This window comes from Numida meleagris, chromosome 7 (genome assembly GCF_002078875.1).
Source record: "Numida meleagris isolate 19003 breed g44 Domestic line chromosome 7, NumMel1.0, whole genome shotgun sequence".
Taxonomy (NCBI): Eukaryota; Metazoa; Chordata; class Aves; order Galliformes; family Numididae; genus Numida; species Numida meleagris.
Window position 1 is genome coordinate 8179999 of NC_034415.1, and position 20698 is coordinate 8200696.

The window sequence follows — 20698 nt, forward strand, 5'->3', positions numbered from 1 at the left end:
TTTCCCCCCCCCTATTTGAAAGAAAACCAAATAAATCGCAGAGATTCTGGCTTGGGCTCAGTGCAGATAATTGGATTGTGGCTTCGCGCTGCCGGCGTACAATGTGTTTTATGTCTGGAACTAAAAAAGCTGGGCTGGTAGCAGCTTCCAAAGCTTAACCCTGATGAGAGCACGGGCAGCAGGAGCTGGAGGACACACAGCCTTCTGCTGTTGCCCTACTGTCCATCAGGATGGCACCTGCACTTGGCTGTTTGCAGCCCGTTTCTAAACAGCGCGCTTCTCAATACGTCAAAGGCACGTTAAGAAAGCCACAGAGATGCTCCAGTCGTGAGGTTTTTCTAAGCCGGAGTAAGTTCCTTTTAACCTAAATCTCATATTTATTTTACGGGGTTGTACGGGCTAGTTGTCAGTGGTCACGGGGCGAGGCTGCGCGGTGCCTTGTGCGTAAGCTCTTGGGGCTGGCAGCAATGTTTTAAGGAAGTAGATTCTGTTGCAAGTTCCTGGTCCGTAGCTTCCTGAGCTCCTCAGTCTGTTTTCCCCTGGTTTTCCCCGTGGCTGATTGGTCCCTGTGGAAGCTGTGCCCGGGGCAGGTCAGTGGGGCAGAGCTGCTGCTCCCAAGCCTGGTGCTAGGCGCAGTCCTTGGGACAGAACGTGCTCCTAGCACGAAGATGGCTAGCACCTTTTTTTACAGTACGTGTTTTATACAAAGCACCATAAAAGGTAACGCCCAGAAAAATCAAGCTTTTAATACGTGTAACAATAATATTTTTAGGTCCGTTTTCAGGTGTTTTCAGGTGCAGTGATTAATGTGGGAACATCTTAATTGCGACAGCTGCATTCTTAATTTCTTTCAGTGTCCAAGTCTCCCTCCCTGCGCTCTTCTGAAATCAGATTTCTGGGTCTTTAGTGTTACAGTCTTGAACAAAGGCAGAGGGGAAGATGCCTATCTTCCCATTGCATTCCCCTTCCAGCCAGTCTTCATTCACTGCAAGATAAAATTGACACCGTTTTTGTCACGCAGGAGCACGATGACCTCCTTGTGCTGCAGGCAGGCCTGAGAATCACCATTTTAAGATCATCTGCAGGTAAACAGCCATGTGAGAACCTGGTAGAGAGCTGGCTGGGGATGGGGGGGAGGAGTGTGGAGGAGAGGTAGACAGCAAAGTTCATAAGGTAAGAAAATACGCTGTGTAAGGTGGGGAGGGTTGATAAATCTAGACACCGAGGGGTTTTTTAAGGTGTGACAGCCAAGTCTGTGAAAAGAGGACACGTTGTGCCTGGAAGCGTGCAGGTTTTCATGTTTTACAATGAGCAACTATAGGAAACAGAACAGGGAAGGAAGTTCTGCTGAGAAACCATGTGATTTACATAGGCAAAGACACCTATGAGCAGAAAAGACTTCGAATTGCTGCCTTTCCTCAGTGTCTGACTGCTCTCATACAAATTACAACACGCTGACACCTGCAGTAGTTTGCAGCAGCACGCAAGGATGGCAAAGGTGGCAGAGGATGCTTCCGAGGTTGTATTTCAGCTGAGAATAATTACTTGCCCTTCAGCTATTTACCCTTTATTCACCCGAGGTTGAATAAAGCTGGGAGCTCTGGAAACTTTTGCTGTCAGCACCCGTAGGAGGAAAAACTTTTTGGCCTAGCTCTGGCTGAGAGTGCTAGTCTGGATTGAAGGAGGAGTTGTCATGTAGGCGTTAAAGAGGATTGAGGCTAGTTCAAGATTGGAACCTCAAAAGGAAAGCAGCCAGGAAAGGGTGCCGAGTGAGAGGAATTGGAATGAGAGCACTCTGGAATATCACGGCGTCTTTGCTTCTAACACTGGGCACGATGCAGGGTCAGAAGGAAGCAAGAACGCCCTGATCAGTATGCTTGAAGACAGCCCAAGTGAAGCTCTTGTCTTGCAATTGTAAGGGCAGCAGGCTGTGCGTCCTTTCCCTTGGCTTCCACCTGCAGCGTGTGCTCATGCCAGCAATCCCCGTGACCTTCTTTTCTGACTGGTCTGAAGCCTTTGCATTCGATGCAAACTTTCTCAGCCTGTTTTCCACCTAACGGTGGCAGGCTGCAGTTTGCAGGAGCAGCATCCTATCGGTGCAGGCTGCTGCAGGTGCTTGGCACCTCAGGGCCAGGCCCACGCTCTCCCTCCCATCTCCTGCGGTGGCAGGAGCGCAGTTACCTTTGGATAAAACAAGTATCACGTCTCCTGCCTGGAACTCCAGGTCTTCGGGCTGGGTGGCCTCGTAACTGTACTGTGCTACCACTTGGGTTGGTCCCAGCTCTGCTGTTGCCTTCTGTGCTTCCTCTGGTTTGCTGTCAGGTAAAAATCCCTCTCCCTAGGGCAGGAAAGAAGCTGGTAAAGGCACCCTGTGGCTTTTCCTTCTTTGTACCAGAATGTGGCAGATAAGCTCTGCTTAGGCTTCAGCCTCTACCAGCGAGCCCCTTGCCGGTGCTAGCAGAAGGGCCGGTCACCGCTGCTGGCACCAACCTCCGTGCAGTCACACCACACTGTCAGGCACCCTTCCTTGCCATGGCTCCACGCTGCCTCCAGGTTCTGCTCACTCAGAGTCACCAGCTCTCCGCTAGCTGCGGGCTTGTACCTGGGCACCGAAGGACACAGGTAAGGGGAGAGCCACGAAAACTTGGCTCCTGCAGCAGGCAGCGCTCACCTCAGCATTGTGTGCTCAGGCTCCAGCTCCAGCTTCTCGCAAACCAGGCCCAGGAGCTCCTTGTAGGACAGGCCTGGCTTGACTTGCATGGCAACTGTGTATTTGTAATGCACCTTGAGAACGTAGGGCTTGGGGACGGCTGGTTCAGTTTCCTGCAGGTGGGGAATTGGAGCATCAGGGTTATCCTCATCCTCACAGCATGGGGGGCTTGCTGTGGGCAGGGAAAGGAACTGGGGCATAAGACTGCTGTCCCCTGAGTGACAGCTGAGCTCAAGGAACCATCCCACTAAATGCTGGCAGTCCTTAGTACTTCTGGAGCAGGCCACCAAAGCCACATTGCACGTGCAGCTGGTGGCCTGCCCTGGGTTTGGCCTGGGAGCGGGTGCAGTAATGCACTGAGCACCTAGTGACCACAGTGTGGCTTCCCAGTGACTGAGCTCAAGGTGTGCCCCCTCCCCTCCACACTTGTTCTCGGTCGGGATTGCTGCTTCTCCTGGAAGAGGCCTCCCAGACTGTATGTAATGTGGACCTGGCTCTGCCTTCCCACCACAACACGAGGCCTTACCTTAGCAGCTTCCCTCTGCTGCGTTGCCGTAACAGGAATGCGGTCTGAGGAGGAAGGAAAAGGTGTGTCAACAAGTGGAACGGCGCAAGCATTACTGCTGCGGGCAGAAATGTGTTCCCAGCTCCTCTCAGCCCTTCTCTCCCACCCCCATCATTCTCTGCAGCAGCAGCACCCCGCCCTGGAGCCAGTTGTGGTTGCCCAAATGGATCAGCATCATCTGCAGCGAGGTTCTTCCATGGGATTCCTCAGTAACCACTGAGAAAAGAGGTTAGGGCTCTGCCTTCCTGCCGTGTTTCAGGCACTCACTGTGCTCACTTCCACGTTGTAGGGTCTGTTCTGCATTGGTAGGGATAGGAGCTTTAGGTGGGGCGTCGTTCCTTGGTGGGCTTCTTTGACGTACCAGTGCATTTGCAAGCACAAACAATGATGTATCTTGCGCTCTGTCATACAACTGCTTCTGGCAGCTGATCACCTCAACTACGGGACTGTGCAGCCAGAACAGGAGCCCTAAGCTGCAATTTCAGCTGGCAGTGCCCTGCCTCAGTTCGCAGCCCCTCCTGTCTGGCCTTGCTCAGGCAGCTGCATGGCCCTGGTGCCTCCACCCCTGCCCCCGGGTGCTGAGAAGCACCAGCCACACGTCTCCTTCCCAGAGCGGTTGTAGCTCCCTAGAACAGGCCCAGCACTAAGATAATCCCAGGTGCCCTGCTTTTCAGAGAAGCCTGTAATGCACATTCTGCTCTGGGACTTATGCAAGCTGGGTCACTCGCCCTGTTGCTGTCCCCAGGCCCTTTTTCCCATTAGCTCTTGCCCTAATTAAGAGCAAAAAGGGGACCTCGAGCTCTGTTTTGTTCCATCCTCAATGCTGCAGTTGCAGCATTGCCTCCTGCTTTAATGCCCTCCCTCCATAAGAGACAGAGATGGCCCCCAGCCCTGGTTTTCTATAGGACACAGTACAGAAAAAGCTGTCCCTACGGTCCCCCCGTCCCTACCCTCCGTTCACTCACCTGGTGCTGGCCGCCGGGGACTTGGAGCGGCGCTGCTGGGTGGCTCAGGGATCTCAGGCTCAGGAGAGGCCTCATCCTGTGCCAGTAGGAAAAGGACAGCACAGGCCCTCAGCATCTCTAGGGGAGCAGGCACAGCCCCGGGGTGCTGCTGCCTTGGGGAACCCCTCCTGCCATTCGAGGCAAGGGTCCTGGGGCTGAGCTCTGCCTACTGGCCCAGTGGGGTGGAGCTGGGCAGTTCTGGGCTCTGTGAGAGCAAACCCATACAGGAGGCAGTGTCTGATAAGCACGTCCCTGCCTGTTCTCCCCAGGTCTGTTTGGAATTTTGAACTGGGCAGGGGGAATTCACTACCCCTTCACCTCCCCAGTTTTACCACCTCCCTCCCCAGGGGTCATCAGCACAGTGTCTGCACAGATTTTGCAGGCTCTGAGCTTGTGCTTAGATGGCCATAAGCCAGGAGTCCCACAGCATTGTAAAGCAGAGAGAGATTTGCAGGCATAGGTCCTACCAGGGTAAGTGCTGGGTGATCTGTGTGGTGTCCTGAGGCCACCAGCTCCTCCTGGGCTCCTTACCTGGATGTGCAGCTTGTGCTGGAGCTCCATGGGCTCGAGGAAGTTGCAGGGGATGATCCCTTTCTGCAGGGAAGAGACAAGGGAGGAGCAGTTGGTGGGAAGCAGCCTGCTGCTGGGGGAACTGACTGAGCATTGCTGGGACTCAGGGGTTAGTTGCTGCATGACCGATGGGTTTTGCTGAATCCTGTGGCCTTAAGTCATGCTATGAATATGTGACTGGCTTTGGATCAGCTGGAGATGATTACTTGATCATCCAGGAGACTGAGGATAAGGGAATGATTTCTGTGTGGTACCCAAGATGGGCAGCTTGGGTGACCCAGCTCTCTTAATTGCCTTGGACACACGTGGTCAGGCAAGTGAAACAGCACTGCTGGTAGGAGCACCAGGAGCAGGACACCAGGAGGTTGCCTCTACCAGCCCATAGCCATCTGCCCTGAGACTTGAATAGGGGATGCAAGGAAACTAGGTGAGAAACTCTTCTTATTGCCCTGCCAGTCCTCTGTAGAACCCCCTTGTGCCAGGCAGGCCCCCATACCTTCCCGTTGAACATCACTGTAGCCCAGTTGTCCTTCTCTTTCTTCAGGACAAAGACGATGTTTCCTGGCAGGACCTGCAGCTCCTCAGCGGTCTCGGGGATGAACTCGTACAGGACGCGGTGCGGCTGCCCTTCAAGAGCCCTGGGAATGGAAGCCAGTGCCGTGTCAGGAGGGGAGGTGATGCTGTTCCACCTCATCGGGGCCCTAAACTCTGCTCCCTTGTTTCTCTCCTCCTTTCCCCCGTTGGTTGTGAGCGCTCAGTGGATGGTGCAGGACACGGCTGCACCAGGCTGAATGCGTTAGCAATGCTGCCAACGTTTCATCCAACCTACCTGAGGATTTCTGGTGTCTTGGGCCTGGGTGGAGGCCCAGAGGCCTGTGAACAACAAGACAGAAGGAAAATGGTCATCATCTGGAGGATTCGGGTTGCTTTTCAGAAATGTCCTGCAGCCCTTTCCCGTGCCTGTTGTCCTCCCCGTGTGGGTTCCTCCTTCTCACGCTGGTGTCAGGTCATCAGTTTGCTCCTCCACTCAGCCCTGATGAATCTTATGGGAAGGGTTCGTCACCTCCTCAAGCTCCCTACCCAAAGCCACCACCCCATGGCGGGGGCATGGGCTGCACTTTCAGGGCCTGGCTTCCCCGTAACCTCAGCCCAGACGTGAGTGGGCTTGGGCTGTGACCTCTGGTGAAGAAGAAAGCAGCTGGGACGTGGGAGCAGCTTCCTCCTCACCCCAGCTGTGGCAGGAAGCTTGGGGTGGTGACGCTGCTCTTTGCTCACCACTGTCATCCAGATGTCCCCCACCCCCATGTACACCTGAAGCTCTGTGTCACCGCTGTCACCCAAACGTCCCCTTGAGGCTCCCTGTACCACATGGACTGCAGGGGGTTGGTTCCTTACCTGCGGTTGGAGTGGAGCAAATCCTGAAAAATTGTCCTTGTCCACCACGGATGCCACCACCTGCAGCCAAAGGAGGACATGCAGTGACTTGGTGCTTCTCTTAGATCTCTGATCTCTGACATCCACTGTCCTCCATTGCTGCCATCCAAGTCAACCTCCTTGGGTGTTGTTGCTCTGGGTTTGCTTTCCCTGGCAGCACTGGCACTGGGGTGTCCGTTCTGCCTCCCAGAACCTGAGCTTAAGGGTGCACCCTGGTGCTTGGACCTTGCACAGTAACATGGCAGAAGCCCTGCTCAATTGTCTGTGCAGCTTCAGGCTGAGCAGGGGCAGTACTGGAGGTTACCTGTGGGTGTCCGATTTTAAATAGTTTCTTTTTTTTTCCCCTTGTTCACCAAAGATCTTGGCTCAGCTTGAAGCTGGGTGACCATCCCTCACCTCTCACTAAGGAAACTGAAAATGGGCCGTGCTGAGCTGCACAGATAAAATGGTATTTCTGCAAGCTTAACTCTGCTATTCCCACATAGTCCTGGTGCCTGCAGCGTCCCCAAGGTGTGGACTGGCTTTGCATCCCCGTGCTCAGCAAACACAGCTCAGTGCTTGGCTGCAAGGCAGAGAGAGCAGTCAGCATCTCTCTCCAGCCTGCAGCCATGGCTTGCGTTAATAAGATGCTTCTTTCTTACCGTGGCTTTTCCCAGGTAGTCCTTCTTCTCCAGCTGAGCAACTTGCTTTTCGTTTGGTCGGAACAGCTTCCCTGTAGGAACCGCCACGGGCTCATAGAGCTTCTGCTTCTGTAGCACCAAATCATAGGATCATTAAGGTGGGAAAAGACTTTTAAGGTCATCTAGTCGAACCGGCAAGCCATCTCCACCGTGCCCGCTAAATCACTGTGGTCTTCAGAGGTGAGAGCAGGGGCTGCCTTGCTGCCACTGTCCTGCTAGCTCCGAAGTGAAGATCTCACCCTGTGAAGTCAAACCTTCACCTCGACAGTCCCTTCCCAGCCCTGACGTGGTTGGTCTCAGCCCGGCCTTCCCATCACAGTGCCTGAGAGCTGTTCTCACTGATCCCCCCTCAGAGCAGCACCCACACCTTGCAGGGCCACCTGCAGCATTCTGCTCAGCTAAAGCTACAGCTAAAAGGTGTTTCCCTGCTCCCAGGCCTCTCTCCTTCCTGTTGGACCTCCATGGGCTGGACTGTGCTGAGACCTGCTGCTCCTCACCAGGATGGCTTCCATCGCCCTGTCAATCTTGTTGTGCTGGGGCTCGCTCTTGGAGCTCATTGCCAGCGTCAGGTGCTCCTCAGCTTTCTTCCAGTCCTCCATGGTGGCATACACCAGTGCAATGTTGTAAAGGATCTGCAGAAGGATGCGAGCAAGGAATTGGTCTTTTAGAGGCACTAGACCCTTGCTGTGGGTATTTTTTTGCTATCCTAATCATATCCTTAGGTAACACCAGCTCTCTATCCCCACCCTGGTGTGCTTGATGTTTTGCAAGGCATGAATCACAGAATCCTTCAGGTTGGAAAAGGCCTCTCGGATCACCAAGTCCATTCCCACCACGCTCACTGACCATGTCCCTCAGTGCCACATCTCCATGGTTCTTGAACGCCTCCAGGGACGGGGACTCCACCACCTCCCTGGGCAGCCTGTGCTGGTGCCTCACTGCTCTTTTGGAGGAGAAATTTTCCTCATACCCAACCTGAACCTCCCCTGGTGCAACTCGAGGCTGTCACCTCTCACCCTGTCACTGTTACCTGGGAGCAGAGGCCGACCCCACCCCACCACAGCCTCCTTTCAAGCAGCTGGAGAGCCATGAGGTCTCCCCTGAGCTCCCCTTCTCCACACTGACCCATCCCATTCCCTCACACGTGCTCCAGACCCCGCACAGCACCGTGCCCTTCTCTGGACATGAAGAATCCAATGAAGAACCACTGGGTGCATTTCCCCTGGACTTTGTTGAGCCAGTGACCAAGACCAAAACACCATTTAGTTTTTCTCACCTCGCAAGCAAAGAGCCTGTAGCGCAGCCCCAGGATCTTGTAGTCGATGAGCTGGTTGCCTCGCAGCTGGGCCAGCGCCTCCTTGAAATCCTTCATGGCCATTTCATGGCTGGGGAGGAGAGGACGAGCTAAGGCCTCCCAAGGCCCCTTCACCTCCTTGCGATGGTGTTGTGATACCCCACGTAAGCACTTCACCTCAGCGCTGAGCTCCTCCCTGGCCCCCCACACCGCCAACAGCTGGACGAGGGGCAAAACCAAAGCGCTGAAGCCGTGCACTCACTTGTGTCTCTTGTAGAAGACGGTTCCCCGCTGGAAGTAGGCCACGGCCAGGTGCTTGTCACAGCTGATGCTCTGGGTGAACGCCTGCAGGGAGCGGGGCAGAAAGGAGCGAGAAGAGAACGTCTGCGAGGAGAACTGGGCAACACCTCCCCGCAGCAGCGGGAGCCGCGCCTTACCTCCTCAGCCTCGGCCAGCTGCCCCAGGACGAGGTGGGTGCAGCCGATGTTGAAGCAGATTTTGGCCGGCGGGTTCTGGACGGCCGTGAAGGCCTTCAGGGCTGCCCCCCACTCCTTGCCATCCGCTGCACACACCCCCTCTTGCCACAGCCGGATGGTCTCCACCAGCGACATGGCGCGGTGCGGGACGGATGCGGTGCGCCCAGCTGCGTTGGGGGCTCGCCTCGTGCCCAGCCTTCCCTGCGGTGCCCGTCCTCCTCGCCCAGCCCCTCCCGGCTGCACGTCTGCCTTCCCGCAGCCCGCCTGGTGTCACAGACCCACCAGGAAGTGGCCTCGGTGGCGTCAGAGCAGCGCGGCCCCGAGATGGGGAAGTGGAGCAGGGGCTGCCCCATCGCCGCGGGCTTGCAATCGGGGCTGTGCCTGCGTCGCGCCTCGTCCGCCTCGGGTTTTGCTTCTGGGGGCTTTGTGTGGGGCTGCAGGCAGGGGAGGGGTTTATTGGCTCGAGGTCGGCCTTGCGAAGCTGTGCGGTGAGCGCTGCGCCCCACGGGTGGGCACCCAGCAGCAGCGCTCGGTCCCGCTCGTCAGACGCGTTTCGTAAGAATCTGAGCAACACTTTGCCCTTGTGCAAAGTTCACTCAGGCTTCCCCACAGACGAGGCAACGCCAACAGCAGGAAGGAGAGCGCGGGGGAGACTTCTGCTCAACTTCTGCTCAAAGCTGATCCGCCGGGGCCTGGGTTTTCAGTGTGTGATAGAGCACGTCCTAGACCTCAGCTCTCTGCCCCTACCTGAGCGTACCCTCATGGCCGCCCCGCAGGGCTCTGCTTTCACACTGCCATCCCTTGTCCCGGGGCAGGGAGCTCCCATCCAGCGATGGTTCCCACCTGTGGGGTGCTGTCCTGCTGGGCGGGTTATCTGCTAGCTCAGGTTGATCCCAGAACCGGTGCCAGGGGATGTGGGGGAGGATGCGAAGTCACCCCCCGGGGAAAGTGCCGTTTTCTCCTGCATTTTGCAGAAAGATGAGATCTGAAAGATGCAAGCACAGCCAGTGCATGCAGCAACTGTTCCTCCTCCTGATAACTTTAACCTAACGTACAACTTCCAGTTTTGAAGCTGTGATAAGCACTCCCTTTCTAGTAACAGAGCGAGTCTCCTGTTCCCCTTTCTCTCGGTTTAGTAGAAGGAGAAACCTGTTTCCCATCTGAAAAGGAAGAGACCAACGTGGATGTTATCATCTGCGGTGCAAGCTTCGTGAAGCACAAGCACAGGTCACCAAGAGGTGGTAGGAGCAGCACAGGACTGCCTGAAATCCAGCCAGTGCGCTGTGGTCACCTTTTAGTTTGCACTGCAGCAATGAGCGTGGCTTTAGCATCGCTTCTGGGGAGAAGAGGCACAAGAAGAGCCCAGACCAGCCCCTCCTCGCGTCCCACGTCTGCATCTCCAGGGATAGGAGGGAGGGATAGGAGGGCATCCATCTCTTAGTGCATCCCTGAACACACAGGCACAAAAGACACACACAGTTAGAGCTGTTCCTAAATACTGCATAGCGTGCTCTGAGGGGAGCCTGGAAAAACTCAACATCACTCTTCTGCTGCTTGGTCTATGTAATGCCACCCGGAGGGAGCTGGCCACTGTGACTTGGTTGGTTTTGAGGTTTTCACTGCTCTGCCATCACAACACGTTATTGCTGTGGGCTCTTATTTGTTGTTTTGCTTTTTTTTTTTTTTTTTTTTAATAAGGATTGATCGGTGTCTTAGCTAAATTTGGACTCAAGGGAGGAATCAGAGAAACCAAAGTCTGCAGCATGAGCCTGGGTTTTCCAAAGCCATGACCTGGGTAACAAACAGGCTGTCCTTCAGACATCAGAGCTCAGCACCAGGATCCTGTGTGCTGCAGTTCAGGGCGAGTACGTGCACCAGTGGTGGTGACACAGGCACGCCCTGCATCCCAACCACAGGACAAACCCAGGGCTCTGCTTCAGGCATCGTTAGAACCAACGGTTCCAGGTTCATCCCCTGGGGACGAGGCTGCCAGAGACACAAACACAATCCCAACCATGAGATCAGGAGCTTCACCCCCTGCAACAACCCTGTGTTACTGTTTTCCTCCTTTAAAGAAGGCACGTAGCATCGGTGGCTGGGAGAGTCTCGCTCCATGGTTGAAGTGTGAGCACAGGCAGGGACACCTCCAGCAATCCTGGTGTGGAACGTTTCCTGTTGTTTAAATGTCTTGAAACAATCTCAGATTTTCTTGAGGGATGAAGCTGCATAGCTATTGCCATGACTTAAAAGGGGAAACAGCTGCTGGAAAGCAAGCTTAGCAAGAAAAACAATGGAGGGGAGAAGCTCTAAGGCTTGATTTTAACTTTGGTCAGTCCTTGCATTCAGCTGCCTGCTGAATTAAAAGTCAGGGAGTTAACTTCAAGATACTTCACACTCCAAGTAAATATTCAGTGACGATTTATTTGTCTGGTCTTTATTACAAAAAAAAAAAAAAAAAAAAAAAGCAGCTATCAAAAAACAGCAAAGATTTCACAAGTTCCCCAACCGTTTCATACAACGGAACTGCTGTAAAATGGCGCGTGTCAGACAGGTGTGTTTCAGTCCTGGCCCTAACCTTCAGCGGTGAGCTGCGGGCTGGGATGCCCGGGGCTTGCTTAATTCCTTTTGAAAATACTCCTCTTGATTTTGGAACTTCATTTGCCCACTAGCTAATGCACTGTGGTACAGCAGGAATGTGAAGTGTCTGGTATCCCTTAAGACTACGTCTAGGAAACAAGGGACGGGAGCGCTGCAGGGACGGCAGCACGCGTTTCTCAGATGACCGCAGATAGCTGTTGCGTTGTGCTTGAGAAAATGGAATCAATTCCAAGCTGCTGAAAGGCGATCTGCTGTGTGAAAGCTCCCTTTTCTTCTCCTGTGTAGGATCTTTAGTTTCCTGGACTGGGCTCTGGTGTAAATGGACCTTTTAAATTCTAGCACACGAAGCGCAGGACGGACGGCTCCATCCTCGCTGTGATCTGCCTGCTGTGCACCCGGGCTCTGACTGACCACAGGACATGGGAACAGGCCACGAGGTGTGAGCTTAAGGAAAATACCTGGCTGACTGGAATGATTGGTCAGAGGGAAGCTGCTGCTTTCTGTCCTACTCACTGCTGTAGGCTCAGAGGTTGACCAAAGGAAACACGGTCCAGTTACCAATGTTAGCAGCTGCCCCACTTCTCAAATATTTATCTTACATCAAAACACTGCTTGGCTAGCAAAAAGGATTAAGACGTTGCCCTACGTCCCTCGGCACTTGCTTGGAAAGTCAGGCCCAAATCCGCCATAATTATACACAAATGCAAATCATCCTAAACATGTTGTAAATGTAGCTATACGTGTCACTGAAATGCTTGAGTACCAAACAGTCCTGTTAGAAATAAAATTGCACCTTCATAATTTTCCAGAGTTTAACAAAAAGAGATCACGATATGCATTACTTGTCAGGTATGAAAGAAGCAGCGAGAAGGCAAGCTGAGAGACAGACACTGCCCACGGGGCAGCGATGGCATTTGGTTGGGTTTTGCACCAGCATTTCCCATGCCACGGAGAGCAAACAGCCATTTGCTGCTGGAGTTACACCGTTTTCCTGGCAGTCAAAACACGGACGATGGATCCTACTCCACCAGCAGCCAGCGCCTGAGAAGAGAAACATGGCAATGAGCAGCAAGTCAACGCAGCTACCGACCCACATAGCTGCTGCCAGGAAAGGTTTCCCCACCGTGCTGAAATAAGCACCTCCCAGCAGCTCACGTCCAGAACAAAACACTTAGCACCCAGGGTGGCAGGGAAGCGTAGTCGCATTTGTTTTAGGGACAGCTAGTTCACACTCTTTTGTTTCCTCGCATAACTAAGTTGCAAATCTGGCTTCCCTCAAGGAAGTTCTATTTCCATCTGCTTGAACCACGAGGTTTAACTATTTTGTTTCTTCCAGTCTGACTAAAAATATATATAAATCAAATTATAAACGCAGAACTGTTACTCAAGGAATCAGAAGAATGAGGAGAACAAGAGAACTCAATGTGCAAGACAGCGCTCCCCTCACTGCAGGAAACGCAGCATTTGGCTGGTAGCACACTGTGGCTATCAGCAACCCTGAGCTGTTCAGAAGGGGCAGGTGAGGAAGGAGGGGAGGTGTTCCCTCTCTGTCAGGAGAGGAATAGGGTGCCCCTCAAGAATGGCCACCATCAAGTCAAGAGCTTACAGGTCAGAGTGAAGAGACTGAGGCAACAAAGGGAGCAAGAAGAAAATACACAGGCAGTGGAAGCAGGGACAGGTACCCTGGGAGGAGTACAGGGATGCTGCTGGGCTGCGTAGGGATGGGGTCAAGAAGGCCAAGGCCCATCTGGAACTGGGCTTGGCAAGGGACACAAGGAACAAGAAAAGCTTCTACAGGTACATCAACAAGAAAAGGAAAGTCCCCACTAGTGGGCAATACAGGCAGGCAGGTAAGAACAGACAAGGAGAAGGCTGAGGTATTGAACAATTTTTTTTTTTGCTTCAGTCTTTACTGCTCTACACACACCCCTCAAATGGATGGGTCAGAAGGTGGCAACTGCTGGAGCAGTGCCCCTCCCGCTGTAAGCAAAGAGCAGATTTGCAACCACCTGAGGAACCTGAAGAGTCTGTGGGTCCCGATGAGATACATCCCAGAGTCCTGAGGGAACTGGCTGATGGAGACACCAAGCCACCCTTGATAATATTTGAAAAGTAACGGCAGTCAGGTGAAGTCCCAATGGGTGGACTGCTTGATGGATGAGGAATGGTTGCAATTTTGTACCCAGACAATGGCTCCACGTCCAGATGGACATCAGTGACATCAATAGTGGGATCCAGAGTGCCCTCAGCAAGTTTGCAGATGACACCAAGCTGTGTGGTGTGGTCAACATGCCCAAGGAACGGGATGCTGTTCAGAAAGACCTACACAGCCTGAGCAGCGGGCCTAGGAGAACCTCATGGGGTTCAACAAATCCAAGTGCAAGGTCTTGCACCTTGCCATGGAGGTCATGGCAACCCCAATATCAGTACAAGCTGGGGGATAAAGCATAGAGCACAGACGTAATGAAAAGGACTTGGGGGCTGTAGGGAAACTGTTGGATCAGGGCATGAACTGGTGACTGAGCACCTAGTGAAGGGGTGTGGCTGGCCCAGGGAGCACAGGCAAATTGTTTGCACCTGTGCTCCCCATGTGAGCAGAAGGGGAGGACCCAGGGTGGATCCACTCTGTGCTCATATAAGGGCCAGCCACTGAAGGGAGAGCATCTCTTGGGTCTAGGTTACTTGATGAGAAGGAGTGCTGTGCATCCAGAGATACCCTTCACCAGCTGGGTGAGTTTGACTCTTCTTTCTGTATATGACTATTGGCCTACCTGTGAATATTTTGCCTGCTATTGCTCAGAATACATCAGAAGCAATTTTGCTTCTTTGTGAGTTGAACAGGGGTACTAGTGGATGGCAGTGAGATACAAGCTAGTGCTGTGCCCTCACAGCCCAGGAAGCCAACTGTGTACTGGACTGCATCAAAAGCAGCATGGCCAGCAGGTCAGGAAGGAGATCCTGCTCCCTCCTGGTGAGGCCTCACCTGGAGTACTGTGCCCAGATACAGAGTCCTCAGTACAGGAGAGATGTAGACCTGCTAGAGTACCTCCAGAGGAGGGCCACAAAAATGATTCAAGGGATGGAACGCCTCTCCTGTGAAGGCAGGCTGAGAGCTGGGGCTGTTCAGTGTGGAGAGAAGAGCAGCCTGTCAATATCTAAAAGAGGGCTGTGAGAAAGAAGTGGACCAGACTCTTGCAGGAGCTATCTTGACAGGACAAGAGGAAACAGCCTCAAACTAAAAGAGGGGAGGTTTAGATTAGATATAAGGAAGAAGTTTTTCGTGATAAGGGCAACGAGACACTGACACAGGCTGCCCAGAGATGCAGTGGGTGCCCTGTCCCTGCAGATCATCAAGGTCAGGCTGGACAGGGCTCTGAGCACCTGATGGAGCTGTGGGTGCCCCTGTACAGTGCAGGGGAGCTAGACCAGAGGGCCTTTAAAGGTCCCTTCCAGATCAAATATTCCATGATCCTGTTTAGGTTTTACCAGGCAGAAGAGTGGCTCTTACCAGGCTCAGTGAGCGTGTCCAGGACCCAAGAACCTGCTCCCACAAACAACCCAGGGGAAGAGTATGTCTTATACACACACCTTCTCATGCCACTGCAGCAGCACAGCACTGCTGTTGTCGGAGGGGCTCTCAAAGCCTTTGTAGATGTACTTCATTAGCAGATCAACACCATTCTTATCCAGGGACTGCACTGCCTTCTCGATATCATTGGCTTTGAAAGAGATGAGGACCTTCAGGACAATACTTTCTGCACGATCCTGTCAATAGGTAAAGAAAGGCAGAGAGACTTACTCTTGTGTAAGTTGTGTCCAAATATTAGCCATCTCCTGAACAAGTAGACTTTCTTCTCTTTAACAATTCTAAAATATACTTTAATAGAGCAGTTTGTACACAAAGCTTTTTGTGTGTGTATATATATAAACAGATTCCAACTTTCAATGCTAAATAGTATAATGGAGTTCAATGAGATTTTTCTGCCTCTCTGCTTGTTACAATTTTTCATCCATTAAATGAGGTTAGGGCTAGATACTAACTTGCATATTGAAAACCAAGTTCTGACAAGTTCCAAAAAAAGGTAAGGGTTAAGTACTTGGCTGGCCTCACTTGTGGGAAGGGCTCTGGTAGCAACTTTGCCCTGTTTAATGAGACTATTATTATATTCAATGGAAATGGCACTGGCCAACTTGGAAGTGACTGCTGGAAGCCACACACTTTCAGAACAATCAGCTTCTGCCCCAGGCACAGAGGACACAATCTGGCAGCAGTAACACTATTATGCACTAATAACCATTTGCAAGTCAGTCTGGATGTCATTTTGGGCCTGGAAGTTTTGTGTGGCATGATTACAGCTTTAGGTTAGCCCTGTAATCAGCAAAAAGCAGCTCTTCCTGCTCACCCATCACTAACTGAGGGAGGATGAAAGAAAAGAGGTCTTAAGCTTGTTAGACTTTTGAATAATTCCATTATACAAATAATTCCAGTAGCTTCCTCTTGCAGGCATTATGGATGTTTAGTTTTCTTATTTAAAGTTTCACGGTCACTTGACTTAGTGAAGCTTCTTACATGAAGAGCTCTGAGTAAAGCTTAAGTTGCACAAGGACAACTAAACATGAAATGAAACATGGGGAGGGCAGAGCAGCTGACTTTTCAATTCCACTGCCTTTGCACTGTATCCTTAAAAACATCAATATAGACCCAGCAGAAGCAAGTCATTCATGTGAAGATAAAGCTGGTCATGCTTTTAGACAGTAGTAACTGCAAAAAATACCAAGCTGGTTCTCTGTGGAAACCCCTCAGGAAAGGGAAGGGGTTGGAGGGGGAAATCCTTCACCAGTGGCCTGCTGAGAACAGCCTGGTGTCAGAGCAGTGGAGCACAGAGCTGTGGGGCTCTTCTCATGCAGGCAGGCCAGTGCACTGCTCAGCACCTCCTTCTATCTGCCTCTTCCTCTTGCCACTGCAGTCATGAGTGACTCAAGGTTTATTCTGGGGGAGAAACAGAAGTACACGCACACAGCACACTCTCATGTTCTGTCAGAGGGGGAGTGCACGTGTTTTCTGAGGTTCTAACGGCTGAAGTTTGATTGGCTGTGATAATCATCAGTTCTTCCTTTTTTGTAAGTCCAGGTCTGGCTGCGCTAGCAGTTTCCTCAGTCGGCAGTGACTGTGGTTGTGGTTCTGTGGCTGTTCTGCAGCGAGCACGGCTACGTGCAGTGGGGAAGCTGCTATGAGGAACCCGACCTGCAGCACGGATGGGTGCTGAAGGGCTGGGCCTGCCCAGGCACAGCACATACAGCTGAGGGGCACACAGCCCGGCCCAGCTAAAGGCAGAGCTCTGAGCACCTGGTGGAGCTGTGGCTGTCCCTGTTCACTGCACAGGAGTTGGATCAGATGGCCTTTCAAGGCTCCTACCAACTCAAACCATTCTATCACTCTATAAAGGCACACAGAGAGCTGACATCCGACCTGCAGTTTTTAGAGCCGGACTGGGAGCAGAGCTCAGGGCTGCCCGGGCGCTGGGTCGCATCCTACCCACAGGCCGCCCGGCTTCCCCGAAGCGCTTACGGAACCAGGAAGGCACTCTCGACGGAGCGCCAACCTCACCTTCACGGCTTGGTTCTTGGTGTTGATGGGCGGGTTCTTCAGAGCCGCCTGCAGCGCAGCCATCATGTTCCCTGTGCGGGGGGTTAAGGAGCAGCAGCGGGGCAGCGTTCCCTCAGCACCCGGCCCGTGCTGCCGGCCGTGGCCCGGCTCCCGCCCGCCCGCCCGCGCTCGTTTCCTCCCGCACCCCTCCCCTCGCCCGGCGCCGGAAGGATATTGCCTGAGGCACGAATCCACCTCGCCCTCATCGGGCCCCGCTTGCCCGTCGCCTCCATCCTCCTCGTCCACGAACTTGTTCTCGTCGTACTCGTCCACGTCCACCCGGCGGAAGCGGGCCGATGACACGGTGTGCTTGGCCATGGCCGCCCGCTCGCTGCCGCCTCCGCGCTGTGCCGCCCCGCCCGTCCCCGGGCGCAGGCGCCTGCCGGCGGCCGCTCTGCGCAGGCGCGCTGCGGGGCTCGCTCTCGCGACGCGAGAAGACAGCTCGGGGAGAGGCGAGCGGCCATTGGTCGGCGCCAGCGCGCGCTTCCCGCCGCCCGCGCGCGGTTCCCGTGGTGACGGGGCGGGAGCCGCCGCCTCAGCCGTGAGGGGAGCGCTGCTTTTAGGCTCCCGCCTCCCCGGGCAGCCTGTGCCGGTGCCTCACCGCTCCTTCTGAGAAGAAATTTTCCTCATACCCAACCTGAAACTCACCTCAGGCAACTCGAGGCCATCACCTCTCACCCTGTCACTGTTACCCGGGAGCGGAGGCCGACCCCGCCCCACCACAGCCTCCTTTCAGGCAGTTAGAGATAGATGAGGTCTCCCCTGAGCTCCCCTTCTCCACACTGACCCATCCCATTCCCTCAGCCGCTCCCCATCACACTTGTGCTCCAGACCCCGCACAGCTCTGTGTCCTTCTCTGGACATACTCCAGGGCCTGCATGTCTTTCTTGACCAGAACTGAACACAGCACTCATACCAGTATCCCCATGATAAGTTATTCTTCGAGTTCCACAGTTGTTCCCTGGATTAATGTTCATCAGAAATGATTTCAGTGCGAGGTTCTTGGCTGTTCGTGCTCTTGGTTTTACAGCCTGGAGGTGGTTCACGTTCTGTCACCTTCGCTTCAGGTTCTTGCTGGCCAGCAGCACTTCAGGATTACGACTTTCACTGAATAACTCCTTGGGCATTTTTAAATGCCTTACAATATTTTTAGGTCTGGGGTGGAGACATTCCCTCTGTAAGGGCAGAAACAACCCTGGGAAAAGCACCAAGGAGCTCTGAGACACGGGATGTGGCAGACTGCCCTTTGTTGCTGGTAAAGGCTGCTGGAAGGCAGGGCGAGGGAAAGAAAAGGCATTTGGGTTTTGCTGCACAGCAGGCTCTCCTTGTGTTGCTTGTGGAAACGCTTTCCTGCAATAGGTTTTCACTCCTCTTGAGTTAATTTGATGTGGATTCTGTTGATCTGATAAAGTTGCTGGCGGTGAAGCCGGATGCTGAAGCGCTGACCCCGGGATGCCATACACGAAGTTGCAGAGGAGGTGATGCCACGTCTCCGCAGACAGCGGCTGCAGCGTGACCCAGGGCCACAGGCTGGCCAGGCTGTGCAGGGCTTGGCGGTTCCACGCGGCCGTGGGGAAGCTGTCCTCGGCGTGGTAAGGCTGGGAGAAGCGGAGGCAGAGCGTGGTTTCTGGGTGCTTCAGCAAGAAGTTGTAGATTTTACTTATGCAGCAGTGGTAAGCCTCGTTACAGGGAGAGTAATTTGAATAGAGGGTGATGCAGCCAGTGTTTCCGTGGGCACGTATCACTGAATCCAGATAACCGCCGGCCTCAAACAGTATGGATTCCGGGTGGCTGTCCTGCTCAGCACAGCTGGTGGCGTGGCCTTTTTGGACTACAGTGCCACAGAAGCTCCTCAGTTCGTAGAAGAGAAGGTGGTGGGTTTGTGGATGTGCTGAGATTCTGTATGGGAATCCAAAGGCCCTGAGAAACTCTTCGTAGGGGACTCTTGCTTCTTCACCTGTCCGTATGTGGTAGGGACACTTAGCACAGGTTTGGCTCAGTGTCTGCCAGCAATAGGGCTTTACCACAGTCCCCTGGTTTGTCAGGTATTCTTGGAAAATTTTCTCTCCTGGATTCATGTTCTGTTAAAAATCCCCTTGTTTATGTGCTGCAGTGCTGACAGTCCTGAATAAAAAAAAAAATGAAAGTAGTATTACAATTTAATCCTTTGATTTGTTTTCCACATAAACTGCGAAAATAGTAGTGGATAAAATCTTCCAAAATGTACTGAAACTCAGCCTGGCTTGGAATGTCGATCAGTAACACAGAGAACAAAGCTCTGTTGCTGTCTGGAAGCAATTCTGAGTTTACAAACCAGTCTTTTTGCTAAAAATATGAGACAAAAATATTTATCTGGCTTCTGCCCTCTTACCCTAGACAGGAGAGGCTGTACGGTGAAAACAGCCAGGAGTTAGCAGGTGAGTTTTATGCAATCTGGCAAAACAAACAAAGGAAAAAAGAAAAAAAGTTATAATTACCATCTCAGCAGCTCCAGCTCAGGGTCATAGTAAATATCTTATTTCCTTTCCTGGCTTTCTAAGGTGGTTCAGAGTTTCCACACCAGTGAATATTGCAAGCTTTCTTGTCCAAGCTGCTCGATGAAAAAGAAAGTTACTATTTCTTAACTGCGGTTTTGGCAGCTCAGCTGCAGAAGGATCCTTCCCAAAGGTGGTGCCTTTGCTCTAGTTGTGCTAGGCAGGTTCCTTTGGGTGTTTACTGGTGCCCAGTGCTAGGAGACGTGAATACAAACAGGATTTTCTTTTCTACCTCCAGCCACCTGCAGTGCTTAAGCGGCTGTTCTTTGCCTGTCAATATTTGTTTCCTACCTTATTAAGCTTCCTTTGTTTCTTTAGTGCTGCTTTGATACAAGATTTTTACAGCTGTGAGGTGGATGTTGTTCTAATGCATATGTTACTAAATTTGATTCTAGGTCACTTATTTCTGTGTGTTCCTGCCTCTTGTGCCAGGTGAGCAGAGAGCACCTGCTGTACTTCTGCTTTCATACGAAGGCAGCAGTGTTGCCCCTGCATTAAGAAGTTTGTGCCCCTGGCTGATGCTGTAATTCAAGCAAACAGCAGGCTGTCCCATGAGCAAGCTGCAGGTGCTTGCTTTGCATGGGCAGGGCTCCAAATGAGTGCAGACATGAATTTTGTGTGGATGGGCAGTGTTTGAGACAGATGATTGATTTTCCTCCCTGCCACTTTAATTGAGTCACTCACCATCCCTGGATTCAGTTTAATTCTGTCACTGCTTTTCTGGATTTACATTTTTTCCATCTGCATATTTTATTTATTACTGCTTGCTTCTGCATTCCACACGGTCTTGTCCTCTGTCAGTATTACATTTTCTTCTTAAATTACTAATGATTCATATGCTTTGTTTTCCACTTCTGACTCTATGCCAACACCCATCTGTTTTCCTGTGTTGGGGCTTTTTCCTGATCCGGGCCATTGTTCTCCTCTCATTCAGATTACTTCTAAAGATTGGCTTCCTGACATCAAGAATGGTGCATTTGTCATTTTTGATATTTCTATACAATATTTGATGTCGATGATGACTGTGCAATGCAATGTAATCGTGGCAGGGGTGTGTGGATCTGAGAAAATGAAAAGTGCATTTCCTGCCTAACAGTTGTCCAGAGGAGGGCCACAGAAATGACCCAAGGGATGGAACACCTCCCTGCAAGGACGGGCTGAGAGCTGAGGCTGTGCAGCATGGAGA

The 20698-nt window shown here is 52.6% G+C and overlaps 3 protein-coding genes and 1 long non-coding RNA gene across 4 annotated transcripts in view; 1 reads left to right on the forward strand and 3 right to left on the reverse strand.

Annotated features, from left to right (window-relative positions):
* Positions 722-11937, reverse strand: NCF2 (neutrophil cytosolic factor 2). Its single transcript, XM_021404240.1, has 15 exons — positions 8695-11937; positions 8520-8602; positions 8240-8348; positions 7461-7595; positions 6925-7032; positions 6245-6304; positions 5679-5722; positions 5346-5487; positions 4811-4873; positions 4241-4316; positions 3237-3280; positions 2672-2823; positions 2491-2602; positions 2182-2338; positions 722-985 (listed from the first exon to the last, which is right to left on the reverse strand). The coding sequence occupies exons 1-15, from the start codon at positions 8866-8868 to the stop codon at positions 888-890; spliced, it is 1557 nt and encodes a 518-aa protein (XP_021259915.1). The 5' UTR covers positions 8869-11937; the 3' UTR covers positions 722-887.
* On the reverse strand, positions 12130-17377 carry ARPC5 (actin related protein 2/3 complex subunit 5). The gene is made up of 4 exons (XM_021404242.1): positions 17154-17377; positions 16940-17012; positions 14920-15096; positions 12130-12372 (listed from the first exon to the last, which is right to left on the reverse strand). The coding sequence occupies exons 1-4, from the start codon at positions 17294-17296 to the stop codon at positions 12310-12312; spliced, it is 456 nt and encodes a 151-aa protein (XP_021259917.1). The 5' UTR covers positions 17297-17377; the 3' UTR covers positions 12130-12309.
* APOBEC4 (apolipoprotein B mRNA editing enzyme catalytic polypeptide like 4) lies at positions 17420-19709 on the reverse strand. Its single transcript, XM_021404241.1, has 2 exons — positions 19456-19709; positions 17420-19102 (listed from the first exon to the last, which is right to left on the reverse strand). Exon 2 carries the CDS (start codon positions 19054-19056, stop codon positions 18031-18033), a length of 1026 nt encoding a protein of 341 aa, XP_021259916.1. The 5' UTR covers positions 19057-19102; positions 19456-19709; the 3' UTR covers positions 17420-18030.
* The window catches only part of LOC110402302, a 23898-nt gene continuing 21661 nt past the window's right edge, over positions 18462-20698 (forward strand). The window contains exon 1 of the long non-coding RNA XR_002441036.1: positions 18462-18570. This is a non-coding gene — a long non-coding RNA (uncharacterized LOC110402302). The remainder of the gene's footprint in view (positions 18571-20698) is intronic.

What these genes read in the sequence shown, in the direction of transcription:
- NCF2 (XM_021404240.1), bottom strand. Translation starts at nt 8,868, where the DNA reads ATGTCGCTGGTGGAGACCATCCGGCTGTGGCAAGAGGGGGTGTGTGCA. An exon ending in ACTACCTGGGAAAAGCCACG is followed by an intron (nt 6,305 to 6,924) that starts GTAAGAAAGAAG and finishes CTTTGGCTGCAG; the next exon opens with GTGGTGGCATCCGTGGTGGA. An exon ending in CCTGAGCACACAATGCTGAG is followed by an intron (nt 2,603 to 2,671) that starts GTGAGCGCTGCC and finishes TTCGGTGCCCAG; the next exon opens with GTACAAGCCCGCAGCTAGCG.
- APOBEC4 (XM_021404241.1), bottom strand. Translation starts at nt 19,056, where the DNA reads ATGAATCCAGGAGAGAAAATTTTCCAAGAATACCTGACAAACCAGGGG.
- ARPC5 (XM_021404242.1), bottom strand. Translation starts at nt 17,296, where the DNA reads ATGGCCAAGCACACCGTGTCATCGGCCCGCTTCCGCCGGGTGGACGTG. An exon ending in GTGGATTCGTGCCTCAGGCA is followed by an intron (nt 17,013 to 17,153) that starts ATATCCTTCCGG and finishes AACCCCCCGCAC; the next exon opens with AGGGAACATGATGGCTGCGC. An exon ending in TGCTGCAGTGGCATGAGAAG is followed by an intron (nt 12,373 to 14,919) that starts GTGTGTGTATAA and finishes TTCTCTTCTCAG; the next exon opens with GCGCTGGCTGCTGGTGGAGT.